A 21,380-nucleotide genomic window follows, 5' to 3' on the forward strand; every position below is an offset into this window, starting at 1 on the left:
CAGGGAATCACGACTCAGAGTCTGAGATTGTGGGAACATGCCCTTCTGACGCGGCTGGAACTGGTTAAAGTTGAACTGTCTGCAGCTGTAACATGCCTTTGTAATTTACAACCTCCTGAGAAATATTTCATGAAGGGCCTAGCGCACTCTAGCGAATAGCCCAAGCAACCAGGGTAAGGAGGAGTCCTTCCTAACATGCTGCAAAGCCACTGCACAGCTGTTACTGGGGGGAGGGATAGCTCAGTGGTTTGAGCATTGCTCTGGGTTGTGAGTTCAATCCTTGAGGGGGCCACTTAGGGATCTGGGGCAAAATCAGTACTTGGTCCTGCTAGTGAAGGCAGGGGGCTGGACTCAATGACCTTTCAGGGTCCCTTCCAGTTCTATGAGATAGGTATATCTCCATATACTTAAAAATATTTACTGCAGCATCAGGGCTGTGGGAGTCTCGCCCCTTTGCCAAGGGGGAAATAGGCTGATGTCCCCACTCAGTTGCAGACCCCCCCCACTCCTAACCCTAATCTTCTCCCAGCCCATCACCAAACTCTCCCTATGTGGCAGCACAGAAGGCGTGCCTACAGAATGGGTGTCTGCACTACGGAGTGTTCTCCCATCCAGAGCAGGCTACCACCATCCTGTCCCAGCAGCAGAACCCGTCCCGAGCAGTTCCAGCAAGGAGAGGGCTTGACCCTACCAGCATACAAGACTTGACGGTCTAGTAACACTGCAGCAATCCGAATGCCCACTCGGCTCCAATTCAGACCAGTGGGAGTTTTGCCATTGATTTCAGTAAGCAAAGGATCAAAGCAAAAGTCTGTCCAGCTTCCAGGCTGCTGTGAGCTGAGCGTGTGCCGGGTTCTTTGTAGGGGGAGCACTTAGTGTCTCAATCCAGGAATATACCGAACACCTCTGCAGAGGGAGATTTGTCCAGCCCTCCTTTCCGAAAGGAAGGTCATAGTGACATGGAGCCATTTGGATCTGTGTCGGGGGTGGGGAATCTTGGAAGATGAGCTCACCCTGACCCTTGACAGGAATAGACTGCAAACAATCCCCAAAGATCTATGTATCCTCCTCTCACAGTGGCTTTTTACCTACCATTTCTCTATGCATTTATTGCTTGATCTGGGAGTTATAACCATAGCATTTCTAAGTGACTTGAAAAAAAAATACAGTAAAATAAGAAATCACCACAACCTTTTATTTTGTCAAAAACTCTGCAAAGAGGGTGTTTGTTGGATATGTGAATAGTCTAAAAGGACACGTGATGCTAAAACAACAATAGATAGATTCAGGCTCTGATATTAGGCCCCAATTCAGCAACGCATTTAAGCGTATGCGTAGCCAGAAGCACATGCTTAAATTCATCCCTGCTTAGCAAAGTACTTAGGTTTATACCTGACAACAGTGGAACTTAAGCACGTGCTTAAGTGCTTTGCTGAGCCAGGGCGGTAGGATGTTGTGCAGCAGACTAGAACTGGGAAGAAAGCATGTTTCAGGTAATACGATGGAGTTTGGATTTTATACTAAGCTACACTTCTGAATTTTGTTACACACCCAGCTGTGACAGCGTGTGGTTCTTCCACGTAGAAAAAAAATTAAGATTTCCTTATACCATTTTAAATGGTTATTTCAAATGTTTTTCCCCTGTTCATCAAGCAGTGTGTGTGTGAGCATAAGTGGTGGTGGAAATAGTTTTGCTCATTTTCATTAAAACCCACTTACTAATTTCTCAGAGTCCAGAAAATATGGGAATGAAGAGCCTCCCTTTCCTGGGGGTATTTACAGCATTGCAGCTACTCTGATGTAACTACACCAACACAAGCCCCGTGTAGATGCACCCTGCGCTCACGTAAAATAGGGGTTCCAGCCGGGCATTGATCTCTCATTGTGCAACAGTGGAGTTTTATGAGTTCTTAGCCCTCATTTAGGGCTTGGTCAGCTATTTCAATATGTAGATAATGCCCATCCCCAGTGACCAAAGGGGTCTGGTCCTAAGCCCTCTGAAGTTAATGGAAACCTTTCCATTGACTCCAGGGAGTATTGGATCAAGCGCCAATCGACCCCATGACTCTACGGGCCGGCCTGAGGGGTGGGTGACCACCCAAGGGGGTGCTGTGGCGAAGCAGGACTGGGGACTGGTGAGTCTGGGGGACAGGGCTGGGGCCTGGAGAGTCTGGGGGCAGGAGGTCCCAATGGGACCCTGGGCTACAGACCTTTTGGACAGGCACGTTGAGGAAAAGGATTTTGTTCAGGAGCTAGCGATTCCTCGAGCAGGAGAGAGAAGCAAAGAGAGTGGGGTTGGGGGGTGAGGAAGAAGAGCGATGAGCGGAGACGGGCCACCCTGTGCCATGCAAACGAGGAAAGGCGCAGAGGATGAGGAAGAGAAGGGGAGCAAGAAGACACGCCGCCTCTTTACACAGTGAGCCCAGAAGAGGCCCGAGGCAGCAGCAGCAAGACAAAGGGGGCGTGAGAGTTGCGGGCAGCAGCAATGCAGAGCAGCACCCAGCGGATGGGCACATGCGGTCATGGAGCTCAGTTCCCCCCGGGTATGCCCTTTGCTTTCCCGCGGGGCTGCCTCTCTGCTCCTGCCAGCACCATCAGAATCTGGGCTCCCCCAGTGCCCCAGTGGGCCCATAAAGCCTGCAATGGGGTGTGCCGCACTGCAGGAGCCCCTTCCCCATTCAGTGTGTCTATGGGGCCATTATGGGGTTGGGGCATGGTGCTGTCAGTGTTCTCCATCACCACTCAGCTCTTCAGCCAAGGTCAAGCTGTCACGGGGGTGTGGAGGGGATTAACCTGGCTGCCCAGGCCTGGCAGGCACTGGGGCGTTGAGGGAAGCATTAAGGGCAGGAGCCAAAATACAAGTTCGTCCAGGGCGCCATTTTCCCTAAGGCCAGCCCTGAGTCTAATTATTTATTTGCCAGATTTGCAACCCTGTAAGACCTGACTCTTGATCAAAGGGCCACGTCATCTCCTCTGTCTTGTCTCGGTGCTGTGAATATATTTCTAAGATGTAACACTAGTATCTAAAAACAATCATGTGAACAGGGAATTAAGAAGAATCTTCAAAAGACAGTAAACGACTTCATTGTGGCTCATAAACGGCAATCAAATCTAATAGGAAATGCCCCACATCAAGGGACTGATCCTGCCAATGAATATACATCTGCAACCCCATTGAAATCAGTGGGAACTTGGGACGTATATCCTTAGGCACGTTCCAGCCTTCGTTGCTAACATCAAAGTGCAATAAAACTTTTGGAGCTATCAGTACTGTGGAAAACACAAGGAATCCATTGCCTAATAAACTCCTCATGTTGTTGTGGATTTTATGTGACGTCGTTAAATAGTGTCATCAAATAACAGGGCATTTTGTCGACTTGCCTTTGTGCTGCAGATGTTCCTGCCTGGCTGAAGAGTCTCCGCCTGCACAAGTATGCAGCTCTTTTCTCCCAGATGACATACGAAGAAATGATGGCACTGACCGAATGCCAGCTCGAGGCACAAGTATGTCTCAAATTTGCTATAAAACAGTTAGTCACGTTGCATTTTTTCTAGTGTTGTCACGATTAAAAACGCTCTGTTTGTTCAGTTTGTTGATAGGTTTCCCTGAAAACCTTGCATCATTTGTTAACATGGCAAAAAAAACGCCAAAAACACGCTGGGGGAGAGGGGTGAGGGGCAAATGACACATTGTACCCTAAAATGACCTGGCCAATAGCTTCTCAGTGGAGTCAGAGACTGAAATCGTAGTCCCATCAAAGTCAATGGGAGATATGCACTGGCTTTCACCACTCAGCTTTAAGGAGGACACTTTCAGAGGCACAAATGGCATTCAGACATCCAACACCCATTGAAAATCAACAGGAATGTGGTGACTGACTTATTGGTGACTGACTTATTTGTTCCTTTAAAAATCTCCTTAATCGATTGCTTTCCATGCTATCCCTGGGATAAATAGATCTGATTAGCATCTTTAGATATAAAATGCTGCTCCCATGTTGCAAATGGATTCTGTTTTCCTCTGAGCTATGATTCCAAAAGTCTGATGGAATTAATGGTCTGGTAACACGTGGTCTTTTGGAGTTCAAGGCCTATACAGCTGCTCAGCTGATTTTTGACAGGGTCTTTTTTTTAACTTCCAATTTCTTCAGCCCCTTCTAAACTTTCTAGAGCCTTCACTAAGGCCATGTCTACACTTACAAGCTGTGCCGCTGTAAGAGCGCTTGTGTCGCCGCGTTATGCTGACAGGAGAGAGTTCTCCCATCGACAGAATAAAACCAGCTCAATGAGTAGCAGTAGCTATGTCGGTGGGAGAGCGTCTCCCGCCAACACAGCGCTGTGCACACGAGCGCTTATGCTGGCAAAACTTATGTTGCTCAGGGGCTTGTGGGTTTTTTCACTCCCCTGAGTGAAAAAAGTTTTGCCGACATAAGTGCTAGTGTAGACGTGTCCTAAACACTGACTTCCACTGGAGGAAGGAAGCCAGCAATGTCCGAGCCAAGCGTTCCTTAAAATGAAAGGGGCCGGGCAGCTTTCTAAGGGCATGTCGATGGAGTTAATCCACCCCTCCGAGAGGCGGTAACTAGGTCAATGGAGGAATTCTTCCACTGAACTAGCTGTGTCTACACTGGTCTTAGGGCTGCCTAACTATAGTGCTTGGGGCATGACATTTTTAAAGTGTAGACTCATTTTTAAGTGTAGACCAGGCCTAAGCTTCTCACACCTCTCTTAGAGCCAGTGGGCCTAATTCACCGCACCCTTACTCCAGTTTTATGTCAGGGTACGAGTGAAGATACACCAATGTGGAGCTGGGATAACACTGTTGAGTTACCCCATCATAAAACTGGAGTACCACGATAGTGAATCAGGCTGGGTGCCGCTATTTTGGTTCCTAACTCTGAGAGGGTTTTTTTTGAGGATTGCTTTTCTCAGCATTGCCACACCTTGTGCAAAATAGTTTAAAACTGCAGTGAGATTTGTACATTTAATGACACAAGTGGTCCCATTGGAGTCAGTGGGCCTTCTCTTAGTGCCAGTGTACAGTACATTCTACTCAGCCAGAGTAAGGCTTGCCGAGTCAGCTCCCTAGAGAACTGTGAACAACTGCAAACAAACTGTGAACAAAGGCAGCAGGTGGCAGAGGGCAATTTTTTCACTTTCGGCCAAGTGTTTGTTTGATTCGAATCACAGAAAACTGTGCTGTCACCGAGCGCTGCAGTTCTGCTCCCAGACCTGACACTGGATTTAAAAACATTTTTCTTAAGTCGCTGAGAAGACCTTTCGTCCCTTGTGAGCACTTATAAATATTGCCACTCCAAAGGAGGGTGCACAAGCTAGTGAGAAATCAATAGCTTCAATGGGTTTCTAAGCTGTTGCCATAGACCCTGTGCCTCTCTGATAATCCCTGAATTCAGAGGTTTCTTGAATTAACAGCAGCCCTTTTCACTTACGAAAGAGAGGATTTTTGTGCATCCTGCTGGCTGGTGGAGATGTTAATGTCACATTGTACTGTATCTTCGCAGAATGTTACCAAAGGTGCAAGGCACAAAATAGTCATCAGTATCCAAAAGCTGAAAGAGAGGCAGAATCTTCTCAAGTCTTTAGAAAGGGTAAGTTATTTCTGCTTCTTTTTCAATTAAAATAATAGCCAGGAATTAATTCTCAGATTAAGTCCTTTTTGGTTATTGCTGGGTATTTCCCATATAGTGCATCTTTTTCATTGAGCATTTTCTTTGTTGGTTTGGCCACGTCTGGTTAATTGTATCACAAACCCAACGCTGTACCAACCACTGCATTTTATCAGCAGGCTGCCCACTGGTTTTGGTACAGCGGCGTAAGCTGCCTCCTGGTTCTCCCCCCCAGCTCCGGGAGGTTGTAACCTGCAGCACAGCGTACATGCCCTGGCACTGCCTGGCCAATTGGAGTTGAAGCCACTGCTCCGCCCTTTCCTGGACCCTGCCTGCCCACTCTCGGTGGGCACGTCTACACAACAGCGGGGGAGATGACTCCTAACTTGGGTGGACGTACACGTGCTAGCGCTGCTTGAGCTCGCACTCTAAAAATACTAGTGTGGCCACGGCAACCAAGGCGGTGGCGCAGGCAAGCGACCCAAGTACCGTAGTGCCCAACCCCCTAGTTATACACTGGGGCAGCTAGCCTGAGCCACCGCCCGTCCCGCCACAGCCACACTGTTATTTTTAGTGTACTGCCTCGAGCAGAGCTCGCACGTGTATGTCTACCCGAGCTGGGACTCACCCTTCCAGCTGTGTAGATGTACCTTGTGCGAGCCAGGGAGTGCCACTCCACGTCACTAGTGTCACTGGTACTTGCACCCCTCACGTGTGACACATGGGAGATGAAGCCACATGATCACCTGCAGGTCCCTCTGCTGCTCTGTTCCCTCGTATACACTGCAGAGGAGAGAGCCACTGTGAGCAGAGCTTCGGCATGCATGGGATACAAGACCCCTGGGTGGGATCCCACAGCCCTGCCCTCCCCCTCTTTCTCAGCAGAACTGGTGTGGTTCCGTGATGTCTGCAGGCCCCCACTGCAGAGGAGGAGCACGACTTGCCTATCGCAGTGAGTTTTCTAGGCTGGCTGGCTGAAGACTCAGGAGAGCAGCACTGCATCCGTTCACATTCAGCAGGTTCTCTTGGCAGCCAGAAGAGGTCAAACTTTTTTTTGTTCTTTGTAATGAAAATTTAAATTCTGCCGAAGCCGCTGGAGCCATCAGAAAAGCACCAGCATAGCATACCCGCCAGTATCAACTCAGTCCAACACCACGCTGTTTGTTGTTTCCCTGTTATATTATATTGCATCAAGCATTCTATGCACAGCCTCTGACTAGGAGCTGTTCAATAATTATGCTACGCATTGCTATTTATTGGTGTTTTGGTTAGCTCACCACTTTATTTTGCATGTTTAAACTACGGGATTTTATTTATGGAACTGTAGGAGTTAGTAAAGCCGTATTTCCCTCTGTACATTAATAACAATCATTACATCCAAGAGACAGGCGATGGGATTGAGTTTGCTTTGTAGATGTGTTTTCTAGGCAATTTCACAACCTTTCTTCCCCCTCCTCTTCATGAAGTTTGAAATATGGTATTGATTGACTGTCATTACTACAGGAATGTAACCCGAGTTTGGCTGACACAATGAGCTACACAGGCTATCCAATAAGATGGGATAAATGGTAGGGTTTGCTGTTGACTGCTAGCGATATAGTGGGATTTGCCTGGACTCTGGAGCTGTGGTTCTGGTTCTGAGGATGGTTTGAGTGGGGCCCATGAGTAAAAGCTGGCCATGGGCTGTATTACTTAGGAGCATGTGTCTCTGGTTTTCAAGTTTTCCTTCCTTTATTTTAACTAACCAGGAGCATGTGTGTGACTTGGTCTTCTGGGCAAGCGTCTCCTGCGTATGTTTCCTTCTTCCCGAAAAGGAGCTGCACCCGGATAACACAATGGGTCCCCGACTAGCTGCACACCGACTCCATGTAATTCAGAGCGGTGGAGCCGGGAGTGCAGATGGTGAAGAGTGACGGGAAAAATAAACAATCACCCCGCAGCTCAGGCTGGCTTGTGACACCACATGTGCTTTCTCTTAATGTATCTTTCATATGTGCATCCATAGCGCTTTCCCCAGGAGCTCGTCTGCTCTGGTTTTGTGTCGGAAGCGATGCCTCAAGAGCAGTTTGAGTGGGACCCAGTAGCCTGAGAAACTGGAGACGAGTCTGGCCCATATTAAGAACAAGATGCAGTCCTTCCCGCCTTCCTCGCTGGCGTTTCCCCAGGGGAGGGAGGGAGGATTGAACCCAAACGGCAGAAGGAGAACAGCTGTGACGCACACACATATGCAATCTGCCGGGATTAAGAAGCCAACATTTTTCATTCTGAACCACTGGAAGGAATATAAATGTTTGGGGGGGGTTAAGATCGCGTTTGAAATATGGGGTGAAATTCTGGCTCCACTGGCAAAATTCCCATTGACTTTAGTGGGGCCCAGATTTCACCCATGGAGTATTCCAGTGAAATATCTCCCTCTCCAATCACTCCTACATCACCAGAAATGACCCAAAGACCAGCTGTGCCTTCACACTACTGTGATTCTGTAGGCAGGTTCCAGGCTACAGTAATACTGCCCCAGCCACTTCAAAGCTGAGAAACCGTATCTGGTGGTGGTACTATTATTACCATAACTCCCAGGAGCCCTAGTCATGGACCAGGACCCCGTTGTGCTAGGTGCTGTACAAACACAGAACAAAAAGGCAGTCCCTGCCCCAAGGAGCTTACAGTCTAAGTGTAAGATGAGAGACACCTAGTGATAGAAACAGATGGGGAGGACAAGGAGACAGTATGGGTCAGCATGACAGGCAGTGGTCGCAGGGCACCAGCAGCCTAACCACTGTGAAGCAAGCCGGGGTTTGAAGGAGAATGAAGAAGTGACTTTGTGGATGTTTATAGGGAGCTCCTGCCAGGGGGAGGGGCAGCATGGGAGAAAACAGGAAGGCGCTTGCTTGAAAATCTAACAAGTGGGTGATGGAGGTTGGCATCATGGGAGGCAGGAACCAGCCTTTCAACAGTGAATGAGAGACAAGCGATCAGCTGGGGTTAGCTCGTGCGTGGCCTTGCAAGTGAGGACAAGTCGTTTATGTTTGATATGATAGAGAAGGCGGAGCCAGTGGAGGGGTGACATGGTCAAAGCAACTGGGTGGGAAAATGATCTTAGCAGCATTTTGAGTGGCGATGAGCAGGGCAAGATTGCATTTGTCAAGTCCAGGAAGAAGCGTGTTGCAGCATTTGAGACACAAGTTGATAAGAGCCTGGAGAAGGGCTTTAGGTATGTGGCTGGATAGATGGGCCAGACATGGGCCAAGAAGGCAGTACTGAGAGCCAGAGCCAGGATAGGGATAGGTTAGAGACTGAATGTTGTGCAGGGTAGACAGCGCTGAAATCTCGTGTGCTGTTCTCATGTGATTCCTGTGGAAATTGCAAGGTCTCTGCTTTCTTGAAGGGTGGGAATCTCACCAGATATTGGGCGGCATCTGCACTGGACCTGGACGCCAGACTCACACCGGTTTTGGATCCCACCTGATTCATGGAGTGGGTTCAGATTCAGGAGTTCAAATCTGAACGCGCACACCTGAAAATGGGGCAGGAGGGTTGCAGGTGGCTTCAGACTTGAAGTTCTAGTTCTTACCTGTTTCTGTTAAAACGGTTCTGTGAAAGCCTCAGTTAATTAAACGGACCAACTTACTGAACATGGAGCACACAGTACAAGTAAGTCCTGGAGTAGGAACACTAGAAGAGGCTTCTGTGGAGGTTGTTTTTCTGGAAGCAATGTTCTAGTGTTCCAGCTGAGCTGAAGCGGCATGGCTGAGCTCAAGGCAGCTAGCGGCATATTGAGATTGAAGACATACCAGCTGCTAATCTTTTTTGTTGTCTGGAATCTGCAGGACATCCTGGAAGGTGGCAACCTGCGCATCCCACTGCAGGAGCTACACCAAATGATCCTCACCCCGATCAAAGCCTACTGCTCCCAGAACTCAAATACAGACGACCAGAGCCGGGACCTGGATTCCCACCACCTGCCTTCTCTGATCGGCTCGGACAGCCAAGGCTCCGACTGCAAGGACTCTGCCTCTGGGTGCATACAGCAGCACCACTTGCCTGGCTGCGAGGGCGAGTCTGGAGGGGCACCTTTGCCCGAAGGGGATCTCCCTGGGCAGTTCACAAGAGTCATGGGGAAAGGTCAGCCGCTCCCATTGTCCTTATTCCTTCGGTTAGGAGTAAATGGTTAAGAAGAGCGTTTATTTCATAGCAGCTCTGGTCCCCATCCACCCTCCTCCTGTCCCGCTCATCATAATACTCTCAGGGCCCCATGGTGCTAGGTGCTAAGTGTGGGTAAGAGACAGTCCCTGCCCCAAAGGGCATGCAGTCTCATTAGGGAAGATGGACAGAGGTGAAATGATGTACGCAAGGGGACACAGCAGAGACAGGACTGCACCCGGCTCTCCGGAGTCCCGTTGTACCATGCTGCCATCATTCACGCGTGTTCTAGCGCTGGCAAAAAGGGGAGGTCAGGAGGAGATGGGGACGTAGCCTTTACTCTCCTCCCCAGCCAGTAGAACTGAGAACAGGCTGAGCTCACTGTCCCCCATTGTACAGGGGGGTCCTTCCTTCTCCTGTGTGCTGAGGAGCTCCAGAAGGCATTATGCCTGTCTGAGTCACAAAGCCTCCTGAGCCTACTGCACCACCTCCAACGCTAGGGGGTACATCTACACTGCACACTAAACCTGGGCTCTGACTCCGGTTTGAGCCCAAGAACAAGCCCCCTTTCTGTCCACACAGATCAGTCTGACTCAGGTCAGCAAGCCCTCAGGACCCTGTGAGGGGGGTGGGTCAGAGTCCAAGTCCCACTGCAACTCAGGGCCAAGCCCTGTCATTTTGCAATGTGGATGCAGGTCAAGCTGCAGACATGAGTCAGAATGGTGCAGTATGGACGTGTTAGCACGGCTCCGAGACCAGGTCCAGCAAGTGTAAATCTTGGTTTACAGGACAGTGTGGATGTTCAAGCATGAGCTTGGAACCCCTGAGTCCACAAGCATGGATCCCACAGACCCAGGCTTAGTGTGCAGTGCAGACATAGCTAGGCCGGCCCGAGCAGGTACAGCTGAGCCCTATACAAATAGGTATGTTGGAAGTTTGAATCAGAATGAGCCTTTAGTGTTTGTGCACCATTATTTTTTAAAGCCCGTGGAAGGATCTTCCTCTTTGGTGCACGATCCTAGAATTGAGTGGCTGCTCCGGGGTTACCTTCGGTCTGGCTGCTTGCTTTCATTGACAGCCCTTGTCCCCTGCTGCTCACCGGTCCATGTACGCCTGTGGAGTTTTTTATAGCCCCGACTTGCAGTACGAGGGAGTGCACGTACAGAGCAGTTGCTTCCTTTAGCTCTGTGATCATGTGACACGGATAGAGAGAGAGAGCGCCTGGGACTCGCATTTGTTTAATGTGAAAGTTGTGGGAGGGTTGGGTTTTTTAAAACACTTTCCTTGGTGTCTTGGGCCCTGACTGTACATGCTTAAGTGCTTTGCTGAACTGGGGCCTTAAAGCAGATTGCCCAAGCAGTCTGAGCTCCTGTAGTAGTGCTACCCATGGTCTCTCCCTGTCCCTGCCCCCTGGCCTCTGTGGGTCCCAGCCTGTACAAGAGTTTGCCGGGGCTCGACCCTCTCCAGGCGGTGGGGAGCCACACCGGCTCACTACCCACTGGTGCTTGGGTACTTCGTCCGGCTGCAGGGTCTCCCTCGGCAGCCCTTGCGGTCCTGGAAGACACAGTAAGCCCGACCCTGGCTCAGGGCGGGCACCAATGCAATGTCAGGGCTCAGGCCCTCAGTCAGGGCTGAGCAGCAAGCAGGAGTATTTAGCCCAGGCCCTAGGTCAGGACGGGGGAACAAACGCTGAATCAGGAGCTCAGACCCTCAGTCAGGGTTGAGCACCAGTAGTACAAGTATTTAAGCCCAGGCCCTGGGTCAGGGCGGGGCAACAAACGCTGAGTCAGGAGCTCAGGCCCTCAGTCAGGGCTGAGCAACAATAGTAGGCCTAAGCCTCAAAAGGCCTGGGAGGGGGGAGACGGCCACCCACGGGTTGGGTGGCAGGGGGGACGCAGGCCCTCCCACTCCACTGCGTCCCAGCGCGGGGCCCTAGCAGCAGCAGAAGGCCCGCTGCTGTCAGTGGGGATCCTGGCCGCAACACACTGACATAGGCTCTGGCAGTGCTGCAGCCAGACTGGGGTCGGCTGCCCCCGGGCTACTCCCCCTCTGGGCCTACCTGGGGGCTGGTGTCGGCCTCGGGGAGATCCTGGACCATGGGTTCGTCAGGCCAGGGATCGTTCGGCAAGTCTGGCGGCTCCTCCGGATAGCGGGCGCAGGGCAGGCTCGGCGGCGGCTCCTCCGGATAGCGGGCGCAGGGCAGGCTCGGCGGCGGCTCCTCCGGATAGCGGGCGCAGGGCAGGCCCGGCGGCGGCTCCTCCGGATAGCGGGCGCAGGGCAGGCCCGGCGGCTCCTCCTCCGGATAGCGGGCGCAGGGCAGGCTCGGCGGCGGCTCCTCCGGATAGCGGGCGCAGGGCAGGCTCGGCGGCGGCTCCTCCGGATAGCGGGCGCAGGGCAGGCTCGGCGGCGGCTCCTCCGGATAGCGGGCGCAGGGCAGGCTCGGCGGCGGCTCCTCCGGATAGCGGGCGCAGGGCAGGCCCGGCGGCGGCTCCTCCGGATAGCGGGCGCAGGGCAGGCTCGGCGGCGGCTCCTCCGGATAGCGGGCGCAGGGCAGGCTCGGCGGCGGCTCCTCCGGATAGCGGGCGCAGGGCAGGCTCGGCGGCGGCTCCTCCGGATAGCGGGCGCAGGGCAGGCCCGGCGGCGGCTCCTCCGGATAGCGGGCGCAGGGCAGGCCCGGCGGCGGCTCCTCCGGATAGCGGGCGCAGGGCAGGCCCGGCGGCGGCTCCTCCGGATAGCGGGCGCAGGGCAGGCCCGGCGGCGGCTCCTCCGGATAGCGGGCGCAGGGCAGGCTCGGCGGCGGCTCCTCCGGATAGCGGGCGCAGGGCAGGCTCGGCGGCGGCTCCTCCGGATAGCGGGCGCAGGGCAGGCCCGGCGGCGGCTCCTCCGGATAGCGGGCGCAGGGCAGGCCCGGCGGCGGCTCCTCCGGATAGCGGGCGCAGGGCAGGCCCGGCGGCGGCTCCTCCGGATAGCGGGCGCAGGGCAGGCCCGGCGGCGGCTCCTCCGGATAGCGGGCGCAGGGCAGGCCCGGCGGCGGCTCCTCCGGATAGCGGGCGCAGGGCAGGCCCGGCGGCGGCTCCTCGGGGTAGCGGGCGCAGGGCAGGCCTGGTGGCTCCTGGCGGCCGCCCTGGGCCGCGGAGGTTTCCCAGCCCCGAGCTAGGCTGGAGACGTCTGGTCTCTCCGGCAGCTGGGGCCTGACTGAGTTCTGAGAGCGAGCCTTTGTACTTCCGGGTCGCCGCCTGACTCCCTGAGGGGCGGGCTCAGATCTCCCTAGCTCCGCCCACTCCAGCCTCCGGATGGGCTCCTCCCCCTCCAGGGCGGCGGTGAACCACACCGACTCACTACACTGCCCCACCACTGTCACTGCACTTTGAAATACAGAAGGAACAATTATACTGGGCAAAATCCTTTGTTGCTGGTGTAAATGGCTTCACTGACTTCAATAGCATTTTGCCCATTTATACCAGGAGAGAATTTGTCCTGCTATGGTCAGTACAAAACAAAACTAGTTTCTAGAACTGAGGAATGATTTAAAAGAATATCTACGAGGGATGGGGGAGTCCATTCAGCCTCATTTTTGAACCATGCAAACATCTCTAAATCGTTCCTAAAATAGCTTTTCTGTAATAAAAGTGGTGTATACAGAGCACGTGATGGCGTGTTAGAAAGGTTCTCTTCACACTCATTTGGGAGGACCTGCCTAACTTACTCAGAGCTTCACCGCTCTTCGGTAATTCAGACTGCCCACTCCCAACACTGAGTGCGACTGTTCTGTGTAGCAGCTTGCTGGGTGGAGAATGGAGTAGTTGGGTAACAGGGGGGACGGGGAGTAGTCTATCCAAAAAAAAAAAAGGGGGTCAGACTTCCATGGAGAAATGTCAGCCCCGGTCCATTTCCAGCACTTTCTGTTTAAAATGTATGAATAGAAATAAAATACAAATTACGTAGAATCTTCAAAGGGCAGAAAATTGAGCCCTGTGTGTAATTTCACACTGATTGGCCACTTACTTTGAGAAAAATGGTTCTTTGTGCCCCATTTTAAGCCCATATCAGACCTCACTGCTAACTCTGGTGCCATGACCAGCGCCTCCATAATGCATGAAGTTGAGTGGTATGGAGAATTATCAGTAGAAGTTGGGGAAATGGCATTGTTAGGAGGCCTTCTCTGAAAACTGGGGAAATTTAGTGGTCACCATGAGGGTTAAAATTGATGGAAGCCATAATGTAGAGAAGGCTCCTGTGACCAGTTGTTTTAATTATGCTTGCTTTCCAGCAGGTTTAACTAATATGGCAGTTCTGGCTGTAGAATTCTGCAGCTCCTACGGACTTTAACACCAGTTCAGTTGAGCCAGGGTTAGAATGAGTGGGAGTGTTTTGGTAAATTCCCCCAATGCAGACACCATCTTATTCTGTAGTTAATTTGCACACACTTTTGTGGCATTATTTCAAAATCTTGCTGTCAGTCAAATCAGTGGGAATTTTGCCATTGACTTCAGTGAGACCAGAATTTGACCCTGGAAGCAATAGATTTTAACACCACACACTTTGTGTGACAGTGTCTTTCACGTGTGAGAATAGGATAAGATAGGGGGAACCAGATTCTACTCTGTTACTGCTGATTTGCACAAGTATAACTCTAATGGAGTTACAGCAATGTAACTGAGAGCAAAATCTGGCCCTAAATATAGACTGGCATGGCTGGAATTGTAAAACGGTGTCTTTATACACAAGTGCTCCATTGATGACTCATTTCAGACAATTGCAATGGAAGTTTAAGACCATTCTTAAAAACAACACATTGATTTCAGTCCCGTTTCCTGGTCACCATGTGTTTTGCTAGCTATCCTTTTTTTTTGTTTGTTTGTTTGCAGTATGTACACAACTTTTAGTTTCCAGACCTGACGAGGAGAATATAAGTTCCTATTTACAGCTCATAGACAAATGTCTAATTCATGAGGTGAGTTGTGTCAGATCTTATAAAACTGTTGTTCTCATTGCTTAGAAACTGTTTCCAAAGTTTCTGTTTATGTAAACATTTTGGTTTCTAACACAAATATTTTTGGGGGTATTAATAGTAATTCTGACTGAGGCAGACTGTAAATGCAATGTGATGCACAGAAGTGTAGGTCACCGTGTCCCTGTACAACATCAAAGAACTGGAATTGAGAAATTCATCGTGCTTGTGACGTTATGATCAACAGCTGGATGACAGAAAAACCCAGGATAAATGTGCATGGGGTTTCTAGCAGAGAGACTAAACTATCATTCAGCATTTCCAGCTTCTATTTTGTAGCAAACATTCTGTGATTCGGCACCTATCATTCTGTGTGCCTCTTCCTGAAAGCTGCTTGTTTATGGATTTTTTTTTTTAACTGTAACTTTTTCTGAAAGGTACATTACCATGTGTCCTTCAGGGTGACTGAAACATATTTTGAGCTCCATATGCCATAGATCTAGGGCACAAACCCTGCTGTGTATATTTATCCCCTTATGTGTACCAAGTTCCTGCTGCACTTGTTACTCCTGGGGGAATTCTGTGCCAAAAAATTAAAAATTCTGTGCAAAGTATTTTAAAATTCTGCATATTTTGTATGTCAAAATAACACAATATAATCACACCAGTTTGTTATTTTGGTAATTTATTTCAAATACCTGTCATCGAGTATGTCTGTAACAGTACAGACTGGGGAAAAAAGATTCCGGAAATGTTTTTTTGACAAATAGATTCCTTGCTAGACCTATGAATACAGAACTCTGAGTAATTCATCTAAACTACAATACAGAACTGTATTGCCCGCACCCCTCAGAAGCAGTGCAAAGGCTTGGGGGGATTCAGGGGTAACAGAGGAGCTGAGGGAGAGGGAAGGAGCCTGGAGTGAACCTGGAGGGTTATTGGGTGCGGGTGGGAGAAGTATGGGACAGTTTTTTGGGGGGAGAGTGATTGTGAGGGAGTTGGGGAGCCTCCCCCATGCAGACCCTGGCTGACCCCTAACCTTTCCCATTCAGTCAGGCACATCTGCTCTTATCCCCGTGTGTCCCTGCAGCCTCCCTCCGCCATCCACATGTAGGGTGACCAGATGTCCCGATTTTATAGGGACAGTCCCGATTTTTGGGTCTTTTTCTTATATAGGCTCCTATTACCCCCCACCTTCTGTCCCGATTTTTCACATTTGCTGTCTGGTCACCCTATCCACATGTGGCCCTGCACCCCGCTACCCTCTGTCCCCATGTGGCCCTTCAGCCCACCTCCCATTCAGCCCCTAGCTCAATGCTGTCACCCCACTAGTTCCTGAGCCTGCATCCAAGTCTGTCCCCCACTAGCTCTTCTGAACCCCAATCTGTGATCCCCCCAGCAGCCCTGCGTGCCCCACTCTGTCCGTCTGATGCCTCCTCACCTGACCCCACTGTGAGGAAAGCAGCCTCTCTGGCTAACTGCCCTCTCTTCTGGCACCATAGCAGCCTCTGGTGGGCGAAAGGTGTACTGCAGTTCCTCTCCAGCAGAATCTATATTCTATGGAGAAAAAAAATCTGCGGGGGACATTAATTCTTCATGTGTGCAGTAGTGCAGAATTCCCCCAGGAGTACCTTGTATACATATGTGCTGCACCTGAACTTACAAGATGCATGGCATTACATGGCCATGCATCTGAGATCTGGATGGATCTCTAAATGTTTTCCAGTGTCAAAAGATCTGCAGTTTACACTGTCTTTACATGGTCACTTGTGTATAAAAGTGGAGTCTAGAATCACTAAGAAATCTGTACTATCCTACAGGAAAAGGAGTGGCAGCATTTTGGCAAAAGTACGTTGACTGCTGTAAACATAGGTATATACAGTATGCTAGGTGAAAAAAGGATTAAATTACAGAGTTCTGAATCCTCCAGTTTACTGTGACCACGTGCAGGGCCGGCTCTGGCTTTTTGGCCGCCCCAAGCAAAAAAAAAAAAAAAAAAAAACCTGCGGCAGGGTGCAGGGGGACTCCCTGCGCTGCAGATGTGCCCCGGCTAGCGGGGGGAGGGGGAGGGAGCGGGCGGGAGAGAGAGAGAGAGAGAAGGGGGGCGGCCCCGCCACCTGCCGCCTCCTGGGAGGGCTCTGCGCTGCTCCGGTCAGCTGGGAGGGAAGGACGCGGGCTGCCCTGCCGGGCTTGCTGCATGGCGCTCCCGTCCTCCGCGCCGCCGCCCCCTACAGGGCGGCCGGAGCAGAACACCACACCAAAAAAAAAAAAAAAAGCGGCCGTGCCGCCCTAGGATTGGGCAGAATGCCGCCTCCTACAAGCTGCCGCCCCAAGCACCAGCTTGCTCGGCTCGTGCCTGGAGCCGGCCCTGACCACGTAAGAAGCTATTACCTAAATAATAGAGCTCTCCGCTGGTTCTTGGGCATTTCCCATCCTTATAAAGGCTCCGATTCAGGAAAGCACTAAGTATGTGCTTAGGGTAATTAACCATTGGACCAATTTATCAAGGGCCATGGAGGAATCTCCATCACTGGTAATTTTTAAATTAAGATTGGATTTTTTTAAAAAGATATTCTCTAATTCAAAGGGAACTATTCTGAAGAAGTTCTGTGACCTGATATACTGGAGGTCAGACAAGATGATCACAATGGTCTGTTGTGGCCTGGAATCTCTGAAGGGTTTTCCTGAATCTGGGACAAAGACGGAGATTTCCAGCTCAGAAGGGAAGTCACTGACATTCAGGGTTTAAAAAAAACAAACATTATTCTCCCAGAATGCTTCTGTCCACAATAGTAACAAGTTTGCCAAGAGTTTTCAGTGAATGGTAGTGAACTGTCAGCATACATTGTCAACGTACAGTTTGCCACTTGAAATATACAGCAGCTGCACTAGGAAATTTAATTTTACTATGGAAGTGAGTGGTTAGTTTGCTTTCCCACCTCAGCAATGATTCTGTCTGAGCCAGTCACATAGTGTAAATATAACCAAAGCTTCTAGTATGTGAGTGTACAAAGACCTCTTCCACCTGAGTCCAAGTTCACGGAGATCACATGAAAAGCTCCTTTCACTCTAGTTCTTCATGTATTTCCAGACATAGCAAGATTTTTTTCCCCTTGATTGCTTCATGATGAGTCTTGAAGTCAATGCAGCATTATGAACTTCATCCATCCTAGCCTAGTCTTTCCCCCCCTGTTTTCTTTATATTTCTGACATTAACCAAATCACCAAGAAAGAAAGATCAGGCTTTTAGTAGAATGTGACTAGACCAGGGGTCGGCAACCTTTCAGAAGTGGTGTGCCGAGTCTTCATTTATTCACTCTAATTTAAGGTTTCGCGTGCCAGTCATACATTTTAATGTTTTTAGAAGGTCTCTCTCTATAAGTCTATAATATATAACTAAACTATTGTTGTATGGAAAGTAAATAAGGTTTTTAAAATGTTTAAGAAGCTTCATTTAAAATTAAATTAAAATGCAGAGCCCCCCGGACCGGTGGCCAGGACCCGGGCAGTGTGAGTGCCACTGAAAATCAGCTCGCGTGCTGCCTTCGGCACCCGTGCCCTAGGTTGCCTACCCCTGGACTAGGCCTTTGAAATGTGATTCTGGCTGGGCACATCCCAGCTGCACAGGAGGGTGCAACTCCAAACTCATTCTCTGGGTGATGTAAACAGCGTTACACTGCTCTGGCTGCAATGGTATAAGGGAAGTGCTTGTTGGTATTTTCAAGAAATGTCTTAAATGGAACAACCTTTCCTCCCAGGCAAAGTACGGGCGGGAGGGAATAGATGCTCCATGCCCTATGAAGCCCCAGATTTTTCCTTGCATATTACACATAAAATGGAGAGCTTGTGAAAGGTGCAGGATTGAGAGGCAGAGAGACCGTGGACCTCTCTTTACCCTCTGACCACTCCCAGCACAGGCAGTGGCTGTGCACAATTCCCCACATCACCCAGCCAGTGTGGCTAAACCTTCCCCTGGAAAGAGCACCTTTTATGGGGGAAGAGGATAGTTCACTTTCCATCTCCGTTCAGCTCTTGGGGGGTTGAGACTGCCCACCGAGGTGCCAATGGCTGCTAGCTGTCACAGTGGTGGGTTTTTTGGTGGACACTGTTCCCCCGGGAGGTAGGGAGAGAGCACCAAACTCATGTCACGTTTGCTACTTCACTGCCATCAGATGGGGGACAGTTTTCAGACACAAAGCTTGATTCCAGCTGGAGACCTTGAGAGGAAAGGGGCAGTTCCCTTCCCCTCATACTTCAGACACCTACCTCCTCCTTCGAGTGCTTGCACATGTCCATTCCAATGTAGGTGCCCGCCCCAAGCACAGCCGCTGGAATTTTTAACCCTAGTGGTATCTCTTGGGTCAGCTCCAGCGCCCTCTGGTGCCGCACGCTCATAGCTCTGGTATAAAGGGGCCTGTCGACCCTGCTCTCCTTCAGTTCCTTCTTACCGCCTGTTACGGCTGCTGGAACTCCTCATCGCTTAGGCGGTCATTCTCTTAGTGGTTTTCTGACAAATGTAGTGTAAATAGTTCGTGTCGTTTTTAGTAGTTAGTGTCGTCAGTTTGGACACCTCCGCTCTTAGATAGCGGAGTTGTCCACCGTCCCACTGCCGGGGCTTGCGTCGGTCAACGGGTTTCAAGCTCTGCACTTCATGCAGTAAGTCTATGCCTTTGAGCGACCCTCACTCCAGCTGCCTCAAGGGGAAGCTCATAGGAAAGACCACTGCCAAATTTGCAGGGATTTTAAGCCCCGGAATAAGCAGGACCGAACCGTACTGCACGTTTGAAGGTCCTCCTCTTGGAGACAGCCTTAAGACCGGCCTCGGAGCTGCACTCAGACTTGGCACCGAGTACCTCAGCCTCAGTGCAGAGTGCACCTCCAACAACCCGGAACTCTTGGCGCTGGTCATCTTCCCCGGTGCCCAAGAAGAAACACTTCGGAACCTCCATATATGGTCTTTTTTAAAGACAAAGTCCAGTTGCAACCACCCCCATCGTACCTTTCAAAAGTTGTCTCACAATTCCATTGCAGTCAAGCAATCTTTCTGCCTGTGTTCTACCCTCAACCACATGCGAACAGGGAGGAACAGCGCTTCCATTCATTGGATGTACACCGGGATCCTGGCCTTCCACATACAAAGGACCAAAGCATTCCGCGGAGCCACTCAGGTGTTGATAGTGGAAAGAATGAAAGGTTCTCCCCATTTCTGCGTGGAGAATCTCATTGTGGATCACTTGGTGCATCAGGGCGTGTTACGACCTCGCGAACATCTCACCACTTGCTCAATTAACAGCTCATTCTACAAGGTCTCAGGACTCCGCTGCTGCTTTTTTAGCACAAGTTCCAATTCAGGACATCTGCAGGGGGGCAACCTGGTCATCAGTTCACAACGCACTATGCCATTACACAGCAGACTAGAGACGATGCTGGCTTCGGCCGGGCGGCGTTACAGTCAGCCTGCCCTTGATCTCCGAACCCACCTCCAGGGCAATGTCTTGTGAGTCACGTACGTTGGAATGGACATGTACAATCACTAGAAGAAGAAGAAACGGTTACTAACCTTTCTGTAGCTGTTGTTGTTCGAGATGCATTGCACATGTCCATTCCAAAACCCACCCTCTGTCGGAGGTGGTCGGCAAGAAGAAACTGAAGAGGGTCGGCAGGGCTCATTATACCGGCGCTATGAGTGTGCGACACCAGAGGGCGCTGGAGCCAAGGCAACAGATACCACTAAGGCAGTGTTTCCCAAACTTGGGATGCTGCTTGTGCAGGGAAAGCCCCTGGCGGGCCGGGCCGGTTTGTTTACCTGCCCCGTCCGCAGGTCTGGCCGATCGTGGCTCCCACTGGCCGTGGTTCGCTGCTCCACGCCAATGGGAGTTGCTGGAAGCAGCAGCCAGTACGTCCCTCGGCCCGCGCCACTTCCAGCAGCTCCCATTGGCCTGGAGCAGCGAACAGCGGCCAGTGGGAGCCGCGATCAGCCGGACCTGCGGACGGGGCAGGTAAACAAACCGGCGGCGACCCCAGTTTGGGAAACACTGCACTAAGGGGGAAAATTCCGGCGGCTGCACTTGGGGCGCGCACACACCTACGTCGGAATGGACGTGTGTGACACATCTCGAAGAACAACAGTTACAGAAAGGTTGGTAATTATTTTTTCTGAGGTTCCATGTGACAAGTCACCATCCTGGTAGCCCGGGCAAGTGACCAGACACTCCAGAGCCATCCCTGCAACAGCTGGAGTGGGAGCTGTGGAATGGCTTGTGACATTCGGCTCCTCACCAGGTTGGAGGGATGAGAACATTGATTCCATAATGTATCCTGGTCTCTGAGGTATGGGGTGGGACCAGGGTTGGAAATGGTGCCCGGTACTCCTGCAAGGCAGCGCGGAGTACTGCTGAGGGAGCAGGAACTCATGAGAGCAGAGATATAAAAGGGGAGCCTGGAAGGTGAGGACCGGATGCTTGAGCTTGATGTGCAGTGTGAGAGGAAGCCAGTGAAGGGATTGGGAAGGGAGGGGCATAGTCTGAGCTGCGGGAGGGGGAGGTGATTTTTGCAACTGAATCTTGGATAGGCTTCTTGCTCAGATCCCGTGGTGATGGGTGTGTGACAGGTAATAACAACACTACTTAGCTCTTGTGTAGCTACCACTTTTCTGCCATAGA

The 21,380-nt window shown here is 50.9% G+C and overlaps 1 protein-coding gene across 2 annotated transcripts in view; it reads left to right on the forward strand.

Moving 5' to 3' along the window:
• The window catches only part of SAMD4A (sterile alpha motif domain containing 4A), a 201,896-nt gene that overhangs the window by 162,024 nt on the left and 18,492 nt on the right, over positions 1–21,380 (forward strand). For both annotated transcript variants that reach the window (XM_065403693.1, XM_065403694.1), the window contains 4 exons: positions 3,395–3,504; positions 5,523–5,609; positions 9,455–9,749; positions 14,636–14,721. In XM_065403693.1, the coding sequence (XP_065259765.1) occupies positions 3,395–3,504; positions 5,523–5,609; positions 9,455–9,749; positions 14,636–14,721 (578 nt within the window). The remainder of the gene's footprint in view (positions 1–3,394; positions 3,505–5,522; positions 5,610–9,454; positions 9,750–14,635; positions 14,722–21,380) is intronic.

The sequence above is a fragment of the Emys orbicularis genome, chromosome 4, assembly GCF_028017835.1.
Source record: "Emys orbicularis isolate rEmyOrb1 chromosome 4, rEmyOrb1.hap1, whole genome shotgun sequence".
Taxonomy (NCBI): Eukaryota; Metazoa; Chordata; order Testudines; family Emydidae; genus Emys; species Emys orbicularis.